Consider the following 15,969-nt stretch of genomic DNA (forward strand, 5'->3'; position numbering starts at 1 on the left):
ATATAGTTCATTTTTTTTCCCTCAGAAACTTAAAAAAGTACATTTTCATAAAAGAAAAAGTCATATAAAAGTTCCATCATGTTTGAATTCTTCAATTTTTAAGGGGAAGAACAAAACCTTAAAATCTCTTTGAATCTTTGGGTTCTGTCGGCATGCATAGTACTTTTAACTTTCTCCTAATTAAGAAAACATAATAGTTAGCACTAAGAAGGAACATTTGTTCTTGGCATTCTTTAGTTTAGAAAATGCAACCAATGTCTTACTTCCTTAGTTTTTTTATGATATCATGATGGAGTGTAACCTAAGATATTTCTTGTATGAAATCTTAGCTCTAATTGGGTAGTCAATAAAGTTTTCCATTTCATGATTAGTATGTAAGGTAATTCCTTGAGGCATTAAAGCAAGATTTAACATAGAACTATAAGGCTGCATTTGAAAGGGAGACTTACACTAAGAGATTAAAAAATATAGGTTAAGAGACAGAGACTAAATTAAGTCTCTGTATTGTGTTTAGTGTAAGATGTATTAAAGTGAGATATATCTCAGTATTATGTTTAATTTAAGATAAATATAAAGATTAAGAGATAGATTTAAAATTTAAAAAGTTAAATTAAAATATTTTAAAAAAGAAATATTATGTTTCCACTTTTTAGATGTACTGAAAAAACTGAAATTTTATATTTCAAGATCAAAATTTTAATTTTAGTCTCTGATCATCAAATACAATATTAAATTTCAATCTTCTAATCTTAATCTCTGAAAACAAACACTACTTAAGAGAGATGGACCTTTGATCTGATCAAAGGATTGCATGTTCCTTTTACTACTATTATTATAATTATAATCATCAAATGCTTCTTCATCTTCTTGGCTTATGCCTCTATTGTGCACTACTATAGCATGGTTATTGTAATGAATCAGATATAATAGCATTATTAGGTGTAATCAATCATGCACATTTTAATGGTGATTAATTATCACTGAAATGCATGGCTTGCCAATCAGATGGAAATGGGCAACTTAGTCAAAACTCAATTGATCTAATTTTACTATCTTTTTGTAAGTTTATATCATATTCGTTTGTCTTATATGATAAGATCTTTCTATTACTTTGTAACGTGCTCTTTTTTTTCCCTAGACTATTTTATACATGCATAGTATAATGTGCTACCTTACCTCTAGTTTGAGCTAGAAATATTAGGGTGAAGTTGGTTTTTATTTCTATTTTTTATTTTTAATATTTTATGTTTTTAAAATTTTGTGAAAGAAAAAAAGAACAGTGAAAAAGATACTAAATACAAAAGAATACTATAATTAAAAATAGAAAATAAAAATGCAAACTGAATACACTTTTTAAAGCTACCATAACATGTAACCCACCAAAATTAAATGCGGTTGATAAACATATTATGTCCTAAACACTACATTCATATTTTGGGTTGACAATGTACATCACGTGTCCTAAAAAATTACATTAGCAGCCAATTTCAATATGATCAAGCTTCGGTTGGGATACAATTGCATTTTCGGTGAACAAATTTTTTGTTTTTTGGACAAGTCGATGAACAAAATCTTAAAAAAGAATTCGAAAATCAATCGGACCAAAATCCTTATCATGCTGGAATCATATTATACAGATTTGTTTCGCTATAAATACAAACCAAAACTTTGACCCAATCCAATATTGAATGTTGAATTGATTTGAATTTATATGGTTAACAGTTTACACAAAAAGAACCAATACATTTGATAGGTTCACAAATCACAAAACACTTATATAGTAACCTGCGAGGATTTTCAGTAATATCCTATAATTATAAATATAGAAATATTTGAACTTTAGAAAAGTGTACAATCATCGCTCTATTTTTTTTTTCTTTTATATCATTATATAGTCTGATACCATTTCAGGATTCATATAGCATTTTCTACTTTTTTTCTTTTATATCATTATATAGTCTGATACCATTTCAGGATTCATATAGCACTCACTAATATAGTTCTATTATATTGAAAGCATATTCCGAATTGATGTAACCTACCCTAAGAAAGTAGATGACAAGTAAAATCAAAGCATATTCTCATCAAAACCTAGCAAAGGCATAAATACTACCAAAAAGAGCACACATTCTTTTAGTCAATAATACAAAATTAACAGTGAAAATCTAATGTGACTGGAAAATTTGATATCAATGCATACAATTTTCAAGCAAATCTACTCAGCATCTTTTTTCTTCTTAGGCACTCTGTATCCACCAACAACACAAGCATGATCACGTTCAAATGGCTCAAGTGTCACTTGCTCAAAGGGTTTGAATTGATCTGCCTTCAGCTTGTTCACTTCACTGGCAAACACCGACTCTGCCGGAACCGTCGAGTCTATGCAGTTAGCCTGAACATATTACAATAAAATCAAGTGAAGATGATTTGGCATAACACCGGATCGAAGACTCTTATCGTGATCTTGATTCTTTATACTACACAATGTCTTAATTGTGATGAAACTTGATATAAGCATATAAGAGCAATATTAAATTTCGGAACAAACCTTGATTGAAATAACAAAATGGCCTCCTGATTTGAGAAAGTATGAAGCATTCAACCCCAATATCCTTGCCTGCATTACACACCAAATAGCATAAACCACAATAATCCTTGGACTGGATTCGATTTTGTGAGATGGGAGGAAGTGTATGGAGAACACTTCTTTCACAGCATGTCTCCAGCAAAAGTTGAAATGTAAATAAATGCACAAATTAACATCGCATGGATGAACAAACACATTAATCCAACAGTGACTATGCTATGTTGAACATGAAAAACATGTAGCAAATGAAAACCAACTTGTCTGATAACTCATTTCAAAATTGAAAATAATTAAATAATACAACAAATCAAGCATTTTTTTTTTAATTTACTTATGTGCATCAGAAGCTCGGGTCTGCATCATCCATGATGTCCTGAAGGGGAATCCGAGTTAACTCATCATAGCACAGATTAAGAAATTTTGAATGGAATAACCAATATATCTTGGGGTCAGAAGATAAGCTCAATATTGAGCAGTACAAAACAACATTAGATAAACATTTTCCACTCACAGAAGAACTCTAGTGAAAACTGAGAGCCTCTAATTATGTTTTAAATCAAAGGGGATACACAATATAAATATAGATTAAAGAAAAGTTTGCTCAGCAGATCAATGTTTAAAATCTAACACATAATTGAAATCCACGATAGCAACCAAGTAGAACGATGACTACAAACAATAGCAAGTATATGAAATAACTTGAAAGAAATGCAGAATAGCACTACTTTAAGTTAGAGGAGAACAGGTAAAAAAAGACAAATGCAAAAGCTCAGAATAAGCAAAGACACAAAATTGATGTGAAGGAACCAACTGAAACTCAACAGCCAAACAACTGAATGAACTAAGACATATATACTATACATGGCGATATAGCAAAATACAGGTAGAAGTACATCGATATATTGTGAAACTTAGATCAAACCTGATCAGGCTGAGCAACATCGGAAAATATAACATCAACCATGCCAACCAACATCCTGTACTTGGCTGGATGTCTAGCATCTTCAATAATGGGGATAACATTGGTACGCTTCTTTGCCATGTTGACCAAGTCACGGCCACTTCTATGAGAGAATTCTACTGCATACACAACTCCTGTCTGCATACAAAGAACATATTATATAAGCATCTCTCAAGACCAGACATGTAAATACTATCCGAATCTGAATTGCTTCATACCGGTCCAACAACATCAGACACATGAGAGACTGTTGTTCCAGAAGCAGCTCCAAGATAGAGGACTCGGGCCCCAGGTTTCTATATTGGACATAAACCATACAAAATAAATTAGATATGAAGTTACTAATTAGAATCACAGCAACAACATACAAGAAGTCTTTTAACAAAATGAATTTTCTTACAATCCATATGTTGTCAACCCCACCAAGGATGGCAGCCGCCAACTTGGAACGGAAAGGGTTCCAAACTCTATACTCATCTTTTGTACCATCCTCTTTCTGAATATCATAACGATTTCATTGTCAGCATATTACTATTATCAATATTACTATCATGATATACAACACACAAGTGCATACACATACACATAATATATCATTTGAAATCATGACTGCATAATGCTATAAGATGAGAAAGAAAAATTACCTGCACAGTAATCCTTTTCTCGTTGTAAACAGCCTCACCAGGAACCATGTTCTTTGTAACAAGGGCATCTTCTTTTCCCTTGGCAATGAAGATCCCTTCGTGTCTGTGAGGCTCAACCACAACCTTGCTCCCTCCCTTCATTCCACCCCTTCCACCACCACGACCTCCACCTCTTCCTCCCCCACGGCCACCCCTACCACCACCTCTTGCTTTGAATGGGGTGCCTCTATCTCCTCCTCCTCTTCCACCAAATCCACCTCTCCCTCTACCTCCTCTGTCACCTCTTCCCCTGAACCCTCCTCCAGCACCACCACGACCTGCACAAAATCAACCACCATTATCAACATAATAAAAGGAATGCTGCTACTCCACTACACTCTTCTACCAATAAAAACACGAAAACAAAACAGTTCAAACACCAAAACAAAGGAAAAAGAAATGTCACTACATAACTAAACTCTTCTACCAACAAGAATGAAATTTCTTCAAAACACTAAAATACTTCACAAATATCCTAACGTCATTTCAGTTCTACACTCAAAAACGGTCTCAATGAGCTAAAAATCCAAAGTTTGTATTCAATTAAGCCAAAAAGTAACAATGAAAGTTGACACATTCAGCTACAAATGCAATAGACTTGTTCTGAGGAATCAATCAATGGAAAGATAACCCTAAACAGAGAAAGGGAATAACTTCAGTTACCTCTAGGAGGAGCCATCTTCAAAAAGTTGGAAGCAGTGAACGGCGAAATGCAAACGAAGTGAACTGAACTAAGAAAAGCAGAGGAGATATGAAGCTTTTATAGCTGAATGAAAAAACTACGAAAGTTAGGGTTTAGATTAGGGTTTTGTGTTTTTTTTTTTTTTAAATCAAGTATAATAAAATAATGAATAATAATAAACAAAAGAAAATAATGGGAAGAAGTTTTTGGTGGGTAAGCCCATTTAAATAACAAAAATATAATGGGCTGGACAAGCCCAAACAAATGGCAACAAAAAAATTAAAACTTCTTTTTCAATGTAGTTTGTCATATCTTTGTTTTTTTTTAGTTTGTTTAATACAAAAATATTATATATATATATATATATATATATATATATAATTAGTTATCAAATTATTTATTATATATTTGAATATTTCTTTATATACAAAAATACTATATTCATATCAGAAAGAAATTGCTACCGTATATATACATGTGTGTACGGATGTTTTCAGGGACGGTTCTACATACATTGTTGTGGGGACAAGCGCCCCACTACAATTTAGAATTTTTTTGAGTAGTATATGATAATAATATTTATTTGCTCCCATTAGATTATTAAATTTGACCCCACAATAAATTTTTACTCAACTTTTGGTACTTAATCATCAATTTAAAAATTTTATATTAGAAATTCGTTAGAATTTAGAATGATCAATTCTCAAATTTAAACGAAATTAGTGTTCTTTTTTAAAAATCAACTCAAAAAAATATTATTTATCTTCTTTTCAAATTAGCTTTAATTTTTGCATAGCAACTGTATTAATTGAAAGAACTTTTTTAACTATAAATATAAATAAGAGTCGACTTCTAATTGTGTTAGGAAGTGAATTTTTTAATAATTATTTAGTAATATATATAAAAAGAGAGAAATTTTGATGGTAGTTAACAGAAAAATTATTTAATTTTTTTAAATATAAAACCTAAAATAATAGAAATTTAAATTATATATTATTATTTAAATTATTATTTTAGTATTGTAATTTATATATTAGATATTTTGAAAGCTAATCATATTTTACAATAATAAAATACAATCATAACAATAATTATGTTATATGTACATAAAAAATAATTATTTGTATAAAATATATATTAAAATATAAAATACACATTAAAAATAAGTTAAACAATACATATATTTATACACAGATATATAATAATTAATAAATAATTTAATATTTAATTTTTTATATACATATATTATTTTTATTATAAAAATAATTATGATGTTATATAAATTTTGCCCCCACTACCAAAATTTTCTGGATCCGTCACTGATGTTTTCAATATGTATTATAATATATATTATATAATTATCTAATTTAATGGCTAATATTTTTTTATATAAATGTAACATAATTAATTTATATGTGTTGTTTCACGCATATATTTATATATTTTTAAATTATAATATGTATTTTTAATAAATAATTAAAAATTAATTTTTTAATATACATGGAGTATAATTATTTTTGATAATAACTGTTCTTTTAGACAATGATACATTAATTTGTATCTTTAGAGCGTAAAGCATATTTAAGATAAAATTCTCACTCCATTCTATACATAAAATTGAAAAAATGACAAGTATCTAAATAAATACATTTAATGTAAGTCAGAATTATCTCTTTCTAGTTTCTATTTTAACATATGATACTGATATGTTTTTTTTCTTTTTTTTTTTGTATTACTGATATGTTCTTCTTACTCTTTAATATCACTATCAACTATCTAGAACTAGAAGTATGCAACAGATTGATAAAGCCACTCATCAAACCCGAAGAGTGTGAAAAGTGACTAAAATGAACTCTTGGACGGTGATTACTTGGCCCACTCAACTTTCCCTTTTCTCCTTTTATCAAGTCAACAACCAATTAAATTAATTTTAAGGGAAATTTCTTGTTCATTATCCCTAATGGTATCTTAAACACCAACTACGTAATTTGGTATCTCACATATGGTTACATTATTTCTTCCTAGCTTCGTATAGTTCGAATTTTTTTTTTAATGTTCTTTTGGGTCGCCCTATAAATTTACATACATAGTTTCACTTCTATCATAATGCTAAAGTCCAATGCTCAAAAAAAAAAAAAAAAAAAAAAAAAGAGAGATAGAAACCCCCTTTCTCCCTTTTCTTCCCCTCATAGAGGCTGTTAAATTTAACATTGCATTTTATAATTTTGCTTTTGTTTCTAAAGTTTGATCCTAAATTTTGGTAGTCTTTTTATTATGAAGTTAATTACTTTTATAATTGTATGTTGAAAATTTGGAGAACAAACGAAAGGAAAAGACTTTGAAGAGAATCATATACTCTTCATGTTTTACCTTTTTGTTCCTTCCAAAACTTCAGCTAGTAACTATATCGTTAGTTTCTCATGTTTCTTTCTCATGTTTCATCATTATTTTAATTTACAGATTATACAATGCCAACTTCAACTTCCAAACCATGCAAGGAGATCACAACAAGAAGGTTTCCCCCAAGAAGGGGCAAGATCAAAGCTAAAATATTTAACATCCTACTCAAGTTTGTGAAATCCAAACTCCATCTATGAATTAAAGTAACTCATCATTATTACAACAATGTAAATATTGATGTTATAACCGGTATATTCTTTAATATAAGAATATACTAAAATTGAAGCTTATGATATTAAGTTAGAAGCATCTGTGTCTGTTTGTTTTTTAAATTGCAGACAGAAGATGCTTTTATAGTTAAGTACCACATATATACTTTTATATAAAGTGGATTTGTGCTGTGAATAACATAATATGGCTTGCAATACCAATGTTTTTGAGGTTGGGCAAGATCGTAATTTACAGCATTGTTGTTGTGTTATGCTATCTTCTTTGTACCTTAAATTATTTACTAGCTTCGCTTTCAATGTAATTTTCTTCTAAGTGTTGTATAATAATGCAAAGCAAGTATTAGCTGCTTTGTGTGTTGGCTCCACCTGGTCCAATATTACTTTCAAGATTTTCATTTTTTTTTTTAATTTCCGCTCTAGATAAATTGACTCTGTATTCAAAATTTGTGAATATTCTAAAAGTGTGGTTGTGTCATATGTGTTATAAGGTGCATGTATACACATCGCATATGCTCTATCTTGTGAGAGCCACTCAGATAAAGACGTTTAAAACGTTTTTTTTAAGATATTTTTCAATAATTAAAATTTAACATATATATATATATATATATAATCCATTAAATTGTGTTATTTTTGTCAAAATTAGACTAGACAAATTGATTTAATTGAAAAAATGGTGAATCAAATCTTAAACTGATCTAAATTAATATTATTCTTTTTATAAAAAATAATTACAATACCTTTATTACAGAGAATGATTAAAATACTCTTATTTTATATATTTATATATATATCCTAACTCTACCATAAAAAACAAAGAACTAAAATTGAAGGTTCTCAAAATTAATATGTATAATAGAAGTGTTTTAGTTATTTTTTATAATAGGATATTGTAGTTATTTTCTATAAAAATAATATTAATTTAAATCAGTTTAAGATTTAATTTATCATTTTTCGGTCAAATCAATTTATTTAGCTTAATTTTAACAAAAATAACACAATTTAATTGATTATATGTGTTAAATTTTAATTATTAAAAAATATCTTGGTGGTCATCAATCTAGTTGGTCATCAATCTAGTTCAATTAAAGAACTAAATTTTTAAGTCAATATTAGTTAATTATTTAAAATTAATTTTTATAATAAAAGAAATTGGTTATATGGTCCCTGTTATCCTGAAAATTCATGCAGGTCAAAAAGTCAAGCCATATTGGGCCAAACAAAAACAATTAAAAGCCCAACTTGAACTTAAAAGAAAACTGAGCCCATGCACTTCACTTCACTCCACGTCACTTCACTTCACTTTCTTACTCAGCACACAACCCAACTAGTGTAAGTAACCAATAACAGAATATTCCAAAAGGCCGTACCGAGTTAGTGACTCAAGGAGTCTTCGTCCCCAAGTTACTGAGTCACATCGCATGAACTCGCTCCCCCTGTATAAATAACATCAAACACCACGCATCCATGACCATAAACTTACCTCGATTACTCTCTCTCTCTCTCTCTCTCTCTCTCTCTCTCACTCGAAATTTCGGAGTTCGAATCGGTGAAGGAGATGGCAGAATCTACTACGATTTCATCTGCTGGTCGCAGCAACTCAATAATGGAAGCAAAAAAATGGAGGTACTCGCAGACGGTACCTCCTCGAAGGGGCCAAAACCGGATCAAGCTGAAGATTCTCAAGGCAGTGGTGAAGTCTGCGACGTCGTTTGGCTCCTTTTCCCACACAAAACGACACGAAGTAGAAGAAGAAGAAGAAAACAGAGCTCCTCTGAGCTCTTCTCCTCCAACTCCACGTAGCTATAGCTCCGATTCATAATAGCCTTATTAAAAAGGGAATTAGGGTTTTGGAAGATTGATCTATGAATGGTGTTATCGTTAATTTGTTATGTATCGGAAAGCTAAGAACTCATAAATTGTACTGTATATATGTATGTATGTATGTATGTATAAGAATTTTCCAATATTTTTTGTGTGTTCTTGATTAACATCATGATGATTTTTGTGATGCTCTCTGTTGGTTTTGACTTTTTGATTCAATGGCCAAGAGCGCTTCATCTAGTGTAGTAGTTATTTGGTAACTTCATTATTCAAAGTTCAAACATTGCTTCAATTAGCAAGAAATGTTTTATATGCAACTTTTAATATACTGTTCTATATGAATAAGAAAAATACAACTTAAGGATAGTTTTTTTCTTTTCTTTGGACATGGGGAGAATGGATATTACACCAATTGCATGATTGGTTGACAAGAAATAATAGCATCTTTGGTAACGTTTCTAGGAAAATTAGTATTTTTTTTTTTATCAAAATCATATTTCATTAATAAAATGAAATGAAAGGTCCACTAGGGACTACACATAGGGGCAATTTTGGAAAAGATCTAATAAATGCTATAGATGTAATTGAATTATATTGATTAAGTAACTTTTCTAATTTCTCAAAAGAAGTTTGGTTATTCTCTTTCTCGCAAAAAATACCATGCTCAATTCATTTTCTTCATTTTCTTTATCTCTTTTTAATCGGTGAGCCGCTTCAACAGAGATTCAAAGTGTCTTCCGTTTTTTATTGAAGACCAATTCATTCTTTGCTTTCTAGATCTGTCAACACAGGTTCACTGCTAGCTCTATATATATCAATGAATAGTTGTGGCTTCGAAGTCTGCTTGCTTGTATGAACTCTAACCATCGCTTTCATAGTTCTGTTTGTTGTGCAACGAGTCTCCATGTCCGGATAGTCAAAAATGCAATGACCCACTTATTCTTCTTTCATTTGTCAACGAATACACATCAGAATAGAAAAAACAATTCTATAATTCAGCTTTTGGTTAACTGGTAAGTTTTCATGAGCCATTTTTCTGGTAAATTTTTTTACTCTAGATTGATTTTTTATCTTCCATATGTTCATCCAAAGCTTTTATTGCTTGCATCGATCAGGGAAGAACTACGCTAACTCGACGCTATAGAATATCCACCGCTATTAGTCCACATTCAAATTAGTTTATTGTTTCCTTCACAAATAAGAGTATTGGTGATTACTTCACTGACTTGGATCATTTAGTATTGTGATTTATGATGAGAGATTGAAATTAAATTTTTTAAAAATTAATCATATTTCAGTATTTAAAAAAAAAGAACAAAAAAAATCTTATTTAATTGGTATAATTTAGTCTCCCATCCAAACATTACCAAAAAACCATGTCAATATCTCATGTTACAAGGGTACAATTATTTATTTATTTTGATTTTGTGTGCAAGCTAAAAGATACTAATTGCCAATGAAACATCACCGTTCAGGTTACGTTATTTGTTTGCAAAATTTGAAAACTCAGGAGAAGTTTGATTTGTGAATAAGAAACATTATTTTTGTTTTTTTGTCCAAAATGTTTTCAAATATTTTAGAAATTATTTTTAATATTTTATTTGATTTAATATTGTCCTTAAAATTTAAAAATAATTTCAATTCAACTTCTAATATTATTCTTTTTACAGTCCATAATTAGTTTTTTTTTTCTAGTTTTGCCTTAATCATTACTAATATAACTAATTAACTTGTTGACAAAAAAAAAATTAATAACAGAGATAAAATTATGGAAATTTTCTACAAACATTAAGAGATAATTGACGATTCAAATTAAATATTAGAGACAATTTAAAATAAACAAAAAATATTAGGAATAAAATGCACACATTTTATCCTATTTACTAGGTTAAAGCTTTTTGATGGGGGAACATTATTTAAAGTAAACAATCCATCACGTGATTTTGTCTTAATCATGAACTGTGAAACGAAAATGACAAGCATACATAGAAGTGGATTCTTTGACAAATGCAAATTATTATAGCACTTTGTTGATTAATGAACAACCACAGTTGGAATATTTCTTAATCACTACTATATTATCTCAATTTGAAAATGTTTAATAACAAAAAAAAATTAACAAAAAATAACTAAAATTTATTTCATTTAATATTTATTAATTATTGTAACAATTAATAAATATTAAATAAAACAAGTTTTAATTTTTTTTAGCATTATCGATCTCAATCAATTACTAAAACGTTTTTATGGTTCGTTAGATACTTGTACGAGCTTAATTAATCTGTTTAGGTTTCCCATTTTAATAATTATATTCCCTTCTTCATAACTTCATCGCTTGTATAGTGTATACACAAGTAACATTTGAGCATCTCCTAACTTCTACGATTTTATATGCATCGCATATTTAAAAAAAAAAACTATATATGCAGCATATATCTAGTAATGAGAAGAATCTTCACTCCCCCACAAAAAGATTATATCGTTAAATTGTTAGAAGATATATTTATATTTTTTATTATAAAAATGTTAGGCGTGTTGATTAATATTTGTTTGAACTTATTTTGCACTTGAATTAACATTTGTTTCATTAACTCTTTATTTTTTATTGGAGAAAATACCATTTTCCTCTGTGCGAGATATTAAAATGACATTTTTCTTTTTTATATTTATAAAATGTATATTTCCCTCTCTTATAATTTTTAAAAAACTTTCTCTTTAATCTGTTTTAATTTTTTTGTATTAATTAATATTAACTTTATCTATTTAAAAAAAATAAATTATTTTTTATAAAAATATCCTTTAACAAAAGTTTTATGTTTTATCATTAAATTTTGTTTACTAAAATACTCTTTAATAAATTATTTTTTATTGATTAAATTGTATTTTTACCAAAATATTTTCAAAAAATTTAATAATTAATTTTTTTTAAGATACCCTTCAATAATTTTTTAATTATTAAATTATAATTTTACCAATATTTTCGTTAATATTTTTTATATTTTATTATTAATTTTTTATATCAATATATATTATTTTAATATTAAATAAAAAATCTTAATAAGATTATTTTTCAATATAAATATATATTAATTGTTATACATATTAACAATATAGTTAACACAAAAAAATTTAAAATGGATTAAATATATGATTTTTTAAAAGTTATAAAAGATGAAAATATACATTTTATAAATAGAGGGAAGAAAAGTGTCATTTTAACATCTTATAGAAAAATAGTATTTTCTCTATTTTTTATTAAGAATATTAATTCCTAACACTCCTATTTTATTCTTAATTACTTAATTGGGTGAAATAGTAAGCAGACGTATAAATTGTCACGTTCATTTGGTGATTGTGTTTTGTGTTTAGCATCTTTAAAAGTAAAAAGAAAATAATATATATAAGAAGATAAAACTAACTCCCCAGTCCCCACCATATATTCGACGACAGAAATTTAAGATCCTCTTGTATTTTTCAAGTAGTTTTGAATTTAATTATAGTATGAGTGCTCCATGGCAAAGATAACAAAAATGTGCAAAATTTAGTTTCGGAATGTTTAATAACAAAAAACAAAACAAAACTGTTGAAATTTATTTTATTTAATAAATATTAAATAAAGTAAATTTTATTTTTTTTGTTTTTTTAACATTACTGAATTTAGTTACGTGCTTTTTGACAAAGTCGCTTTCATGGGTCCTCCATTGTCGCGCAAGAATTTATGTGATATTTTCTCTTCTTAATTCTGTCTATATGACTATGTACCTACTACCATTTGATTGTTTACTTCTTTCAAAGTTAATAATTTCTTCAAAACTATGAACGTAATGCATGCATATAAAAAATTTCAACAAGTATTTTTCTTAACAACTTCCTTAAATTTTTTATTTACTTTTTTTATCAAGAGCAAATATATAGTGAACAAAAATTTTTAAAAAAGTTTTGATTGTTGTGATAAGGAATGAATTGGATGCCCATTTTCAAAGAACCTCTCTTTACTAAGGATGACTTAATTAAATGAAGGTTGAAAATGAATACATTTTACATGTATAAATAGAAGGCATCATCTGATGCATTTCACACAACACATAATTAATAATAATAACGTTCTCTCTCTCTTTTATATTCTCTCTCCTTACAAGTATTTTAAGTACTCTTTTCTCTTACTTTTATATTTAATATTAGTAAATATATTAATCACCTCTATTATATTGAGATAGTAATTCTAGTAAATATTACTACTTGAGTTATCTAATTATATTTCCATATTTTATTTGTTACTTCTTCCTTATTTATTTAGTTATTTTATAACACGTTATCAGCACGAGACTCTGATCAAATTTTTAGGAAGACTTCAGATAACAAATTTTTTATTATGTCGAAACTCTTTCATCTTGAATATAATGCTTTTGATATATTTGGAAATAATTATTTATCATGGATATAGATGTTGAAATCCATCTTGATTCAATGGATCTTGAAAATACCATTGAGGTTGAAAATAATACATCCCAGAAGGATAAAGTCAAAGCCATAATTTTCTTTCGTCGTCATCTTGACGTATGATTGAAAAATGAATATCCCACATTAATAGATCCTGCAGATCTGTGGAAAGACTTTGAAGAAATGTACAATCATGTGATACTTCCTCAAGCCCAATATGTTAGGAAAAACTTTTTTGACCTTCCATGTCTCGAATGTGCTCCTGCAACAGCAGTATCGAGAAAGAGAATTTAAAAATATTCTGATTTAATTTCTTGCTTTCTTGTTGCTGAACGCAACAATGAGTTACTTTTAAGGAATCATGAAGCGCGCCCAGTTGGCGCCGCCCCATTTCCTGAAGTAAATGCAGCAATTAACCCCAGAAGAGGTAAATGGCAAGATTTTGATAACAAGAAAAATTATGGAAGGAAAAAGAAATTATATTCACAAGAAAGATCTCACCAGAAGGATAAATAAAGAAATAATGGGCAAAGTATATCAATTGAGGATAAATGCTTCCGTTGTGGTGGAAAGGGTCATTGGTCACGTACCTGTCATACCCCAAGGCACCTAGTTGATCTTTATCAAGCATCCTTGAAAAAGGATGACAAAGGAAATGAAACAAATTTTGTTTCAAATGATGAAAATTCCACCACTCATTATGATGTATCTAATTTCTTTAAGGATTCTGAAGGAAATATTGGCTATTTGATCAATGATGGAATAGTTTAATATGTGTGTTTGCTAAGTATTCATATGAATAATTTTACTGTGCATGTACTTTTACTCATTTTATTATTATTATCATTTGTTTTTGAAAGAAAAATGGCAAGGACATATTCTGAAGATATTTGCCTTGCGGATAGTGCAAGTTCGCACACTATTCTTAAAAGTGATATATATTTTACCCATCTTGTGCCAAAAGAAGAGTATATTAATACTATTATTGACTCGGACAATGTGATAGAAGGCTCCGAAAGAGCTATAATTTTGTTTTCTGGAGGAACAAAATTTATAATAAATAACGCACTATTGTCTACCAAGTCTCTAAGAAACTTGTTGAGTTTCAAAGATATTCGCCGAAATGGATATCATATTGAGACTATGAATGAGGGAAGTCATGAGTACTTATGTATCACAACTCATGATTCAAATAAGAAAGTTATATTAGAAAAATTACCCTCATTTTCATCTGGGATGTATTATACGAAGATTAGTGCAATTGAATCACATGCCATTGTAAACCAGAAGTTTACTATCTCAAATGAGTTCATAACTTGGCACGACCGATTGGGTCATCCGGGAACAACCATGATGAGGAGAATTATTGAAAACTCTCATGGACATTCACTAAAGAACCAGAAGATTCTTAAAACTAGTGAATTTTGTTGTGCTGCATGTTTTCAGGGAAAGTTAATTTTAAGGCCATCACCAGTAAAGATTGGATTTGAGTCCCCTGAATTCCTAGAAAGGATTCAAGGTGATATATGTGGGCCTATTCATCCACTATGTGGATCTTTTAGATATTTTATGGTCCTAATAGACGCATATTCGAGATGGTCACATGTGTGCTTATTATCTTCTCGCAACCTGGCGTTTGCGAGATTACTGGCTCAAATTATTCGATTAAAAGCACAATTTCCAGAAAATCCAATCAAATCAATTCGTCTTGATAATGCTAGTGAATTTACTTCCCAAGCTTTTGATGCTTATTGTATGGCTAATGGAATAAGTGTTGAACATCCAGTAGCTTATGTTCACACACAAAATGGGTTAGCAGAATCACTTATTAAACGCTTCCAATTAATTGCTAGACCCTTACTTATGAGAACAAATCTCCCAACCTCGGTTTGGGGGCATGCTGTTTTACATGCCGCAGCACTTATGCGTTTGAGGCCAACGAGTTACCATCAATTCTCTCTTATGCAATTAGCTTTTGGCCAGCAGCCAAATGTTTCCTATTTAAGAATATTTGGGTGTGCGATATATGTTCCCATTGCACCACCTAATCGCATCAAAATGGGATCCCAAAGAAAATTGGGGATATATGTTGGATATAATTCTCCCTCTATAGTGAGGTATCTTGAGATACAAATGGGAGATGTATTTAAAGCCCGATTTGC

General features: G+C 29.1%; 1 protein-coding gene and 1 non-coding gene across 2 annotated transcripts; both read right to left on the reverse strand.

Annotated features, from left to right (window-relative positions):
* Positions 1-2,063: 2,063 nt before the first annotated feature.
* LOC112786669 (rRNA 2'-O-methyltransferase fibrillarin 2) lies at positions 2,064-5,037 on the reverse strand. Its single transcript, XM_025830035.3, has 7 exons — positions 4,895-5,037; positions 4,193-4,509; positions 3,949-4,044; positions 3,767-3,844; positions 3,510-3,686; positions 2,549-2,617; positions 2,064-2,392 (listed from the first exon to the last, which is right to left on the reverse strand). Exons 1-7 carry the CDS (start codon positions 4,908-4,910, stop codon positions 2,216-2,218), a joined length of 930 nt encoding a protein of 309 aa, XP_025685820.1. The 5' UTR covers positions 4,911-5,037; the 3' UTR covers positions 2,064-2,215.
* LOC112793568 (small nucleolar RNA snoR60) lies at positions 2,924-2,994 on the reverse strand. Its single transcript, XR_003198262.1, has one exon. It is a non-coding gene; the product is annotated as a small nucleolar RNA snoR60 (small nucleolar RNA).
* Positions 5,038-15,969: the final 10,932 nt, after the last annotated feature.

This window comes from Arachis hypogaea, chromosome 3, assembly GCF_003086295.3.
Source record: "Arachis hypogaea cultivar Tifrunner chromosome 3, arahy.Tifrunner.gnm2.J5K5, whole genome shotgun sequence".
Lineage (NCBI taxonomy): Eukaryota > Viridiplantae > Streptophyta > Magnoliopsida > Fabales > Fabaceae > Arachis > Arachis hypogaea.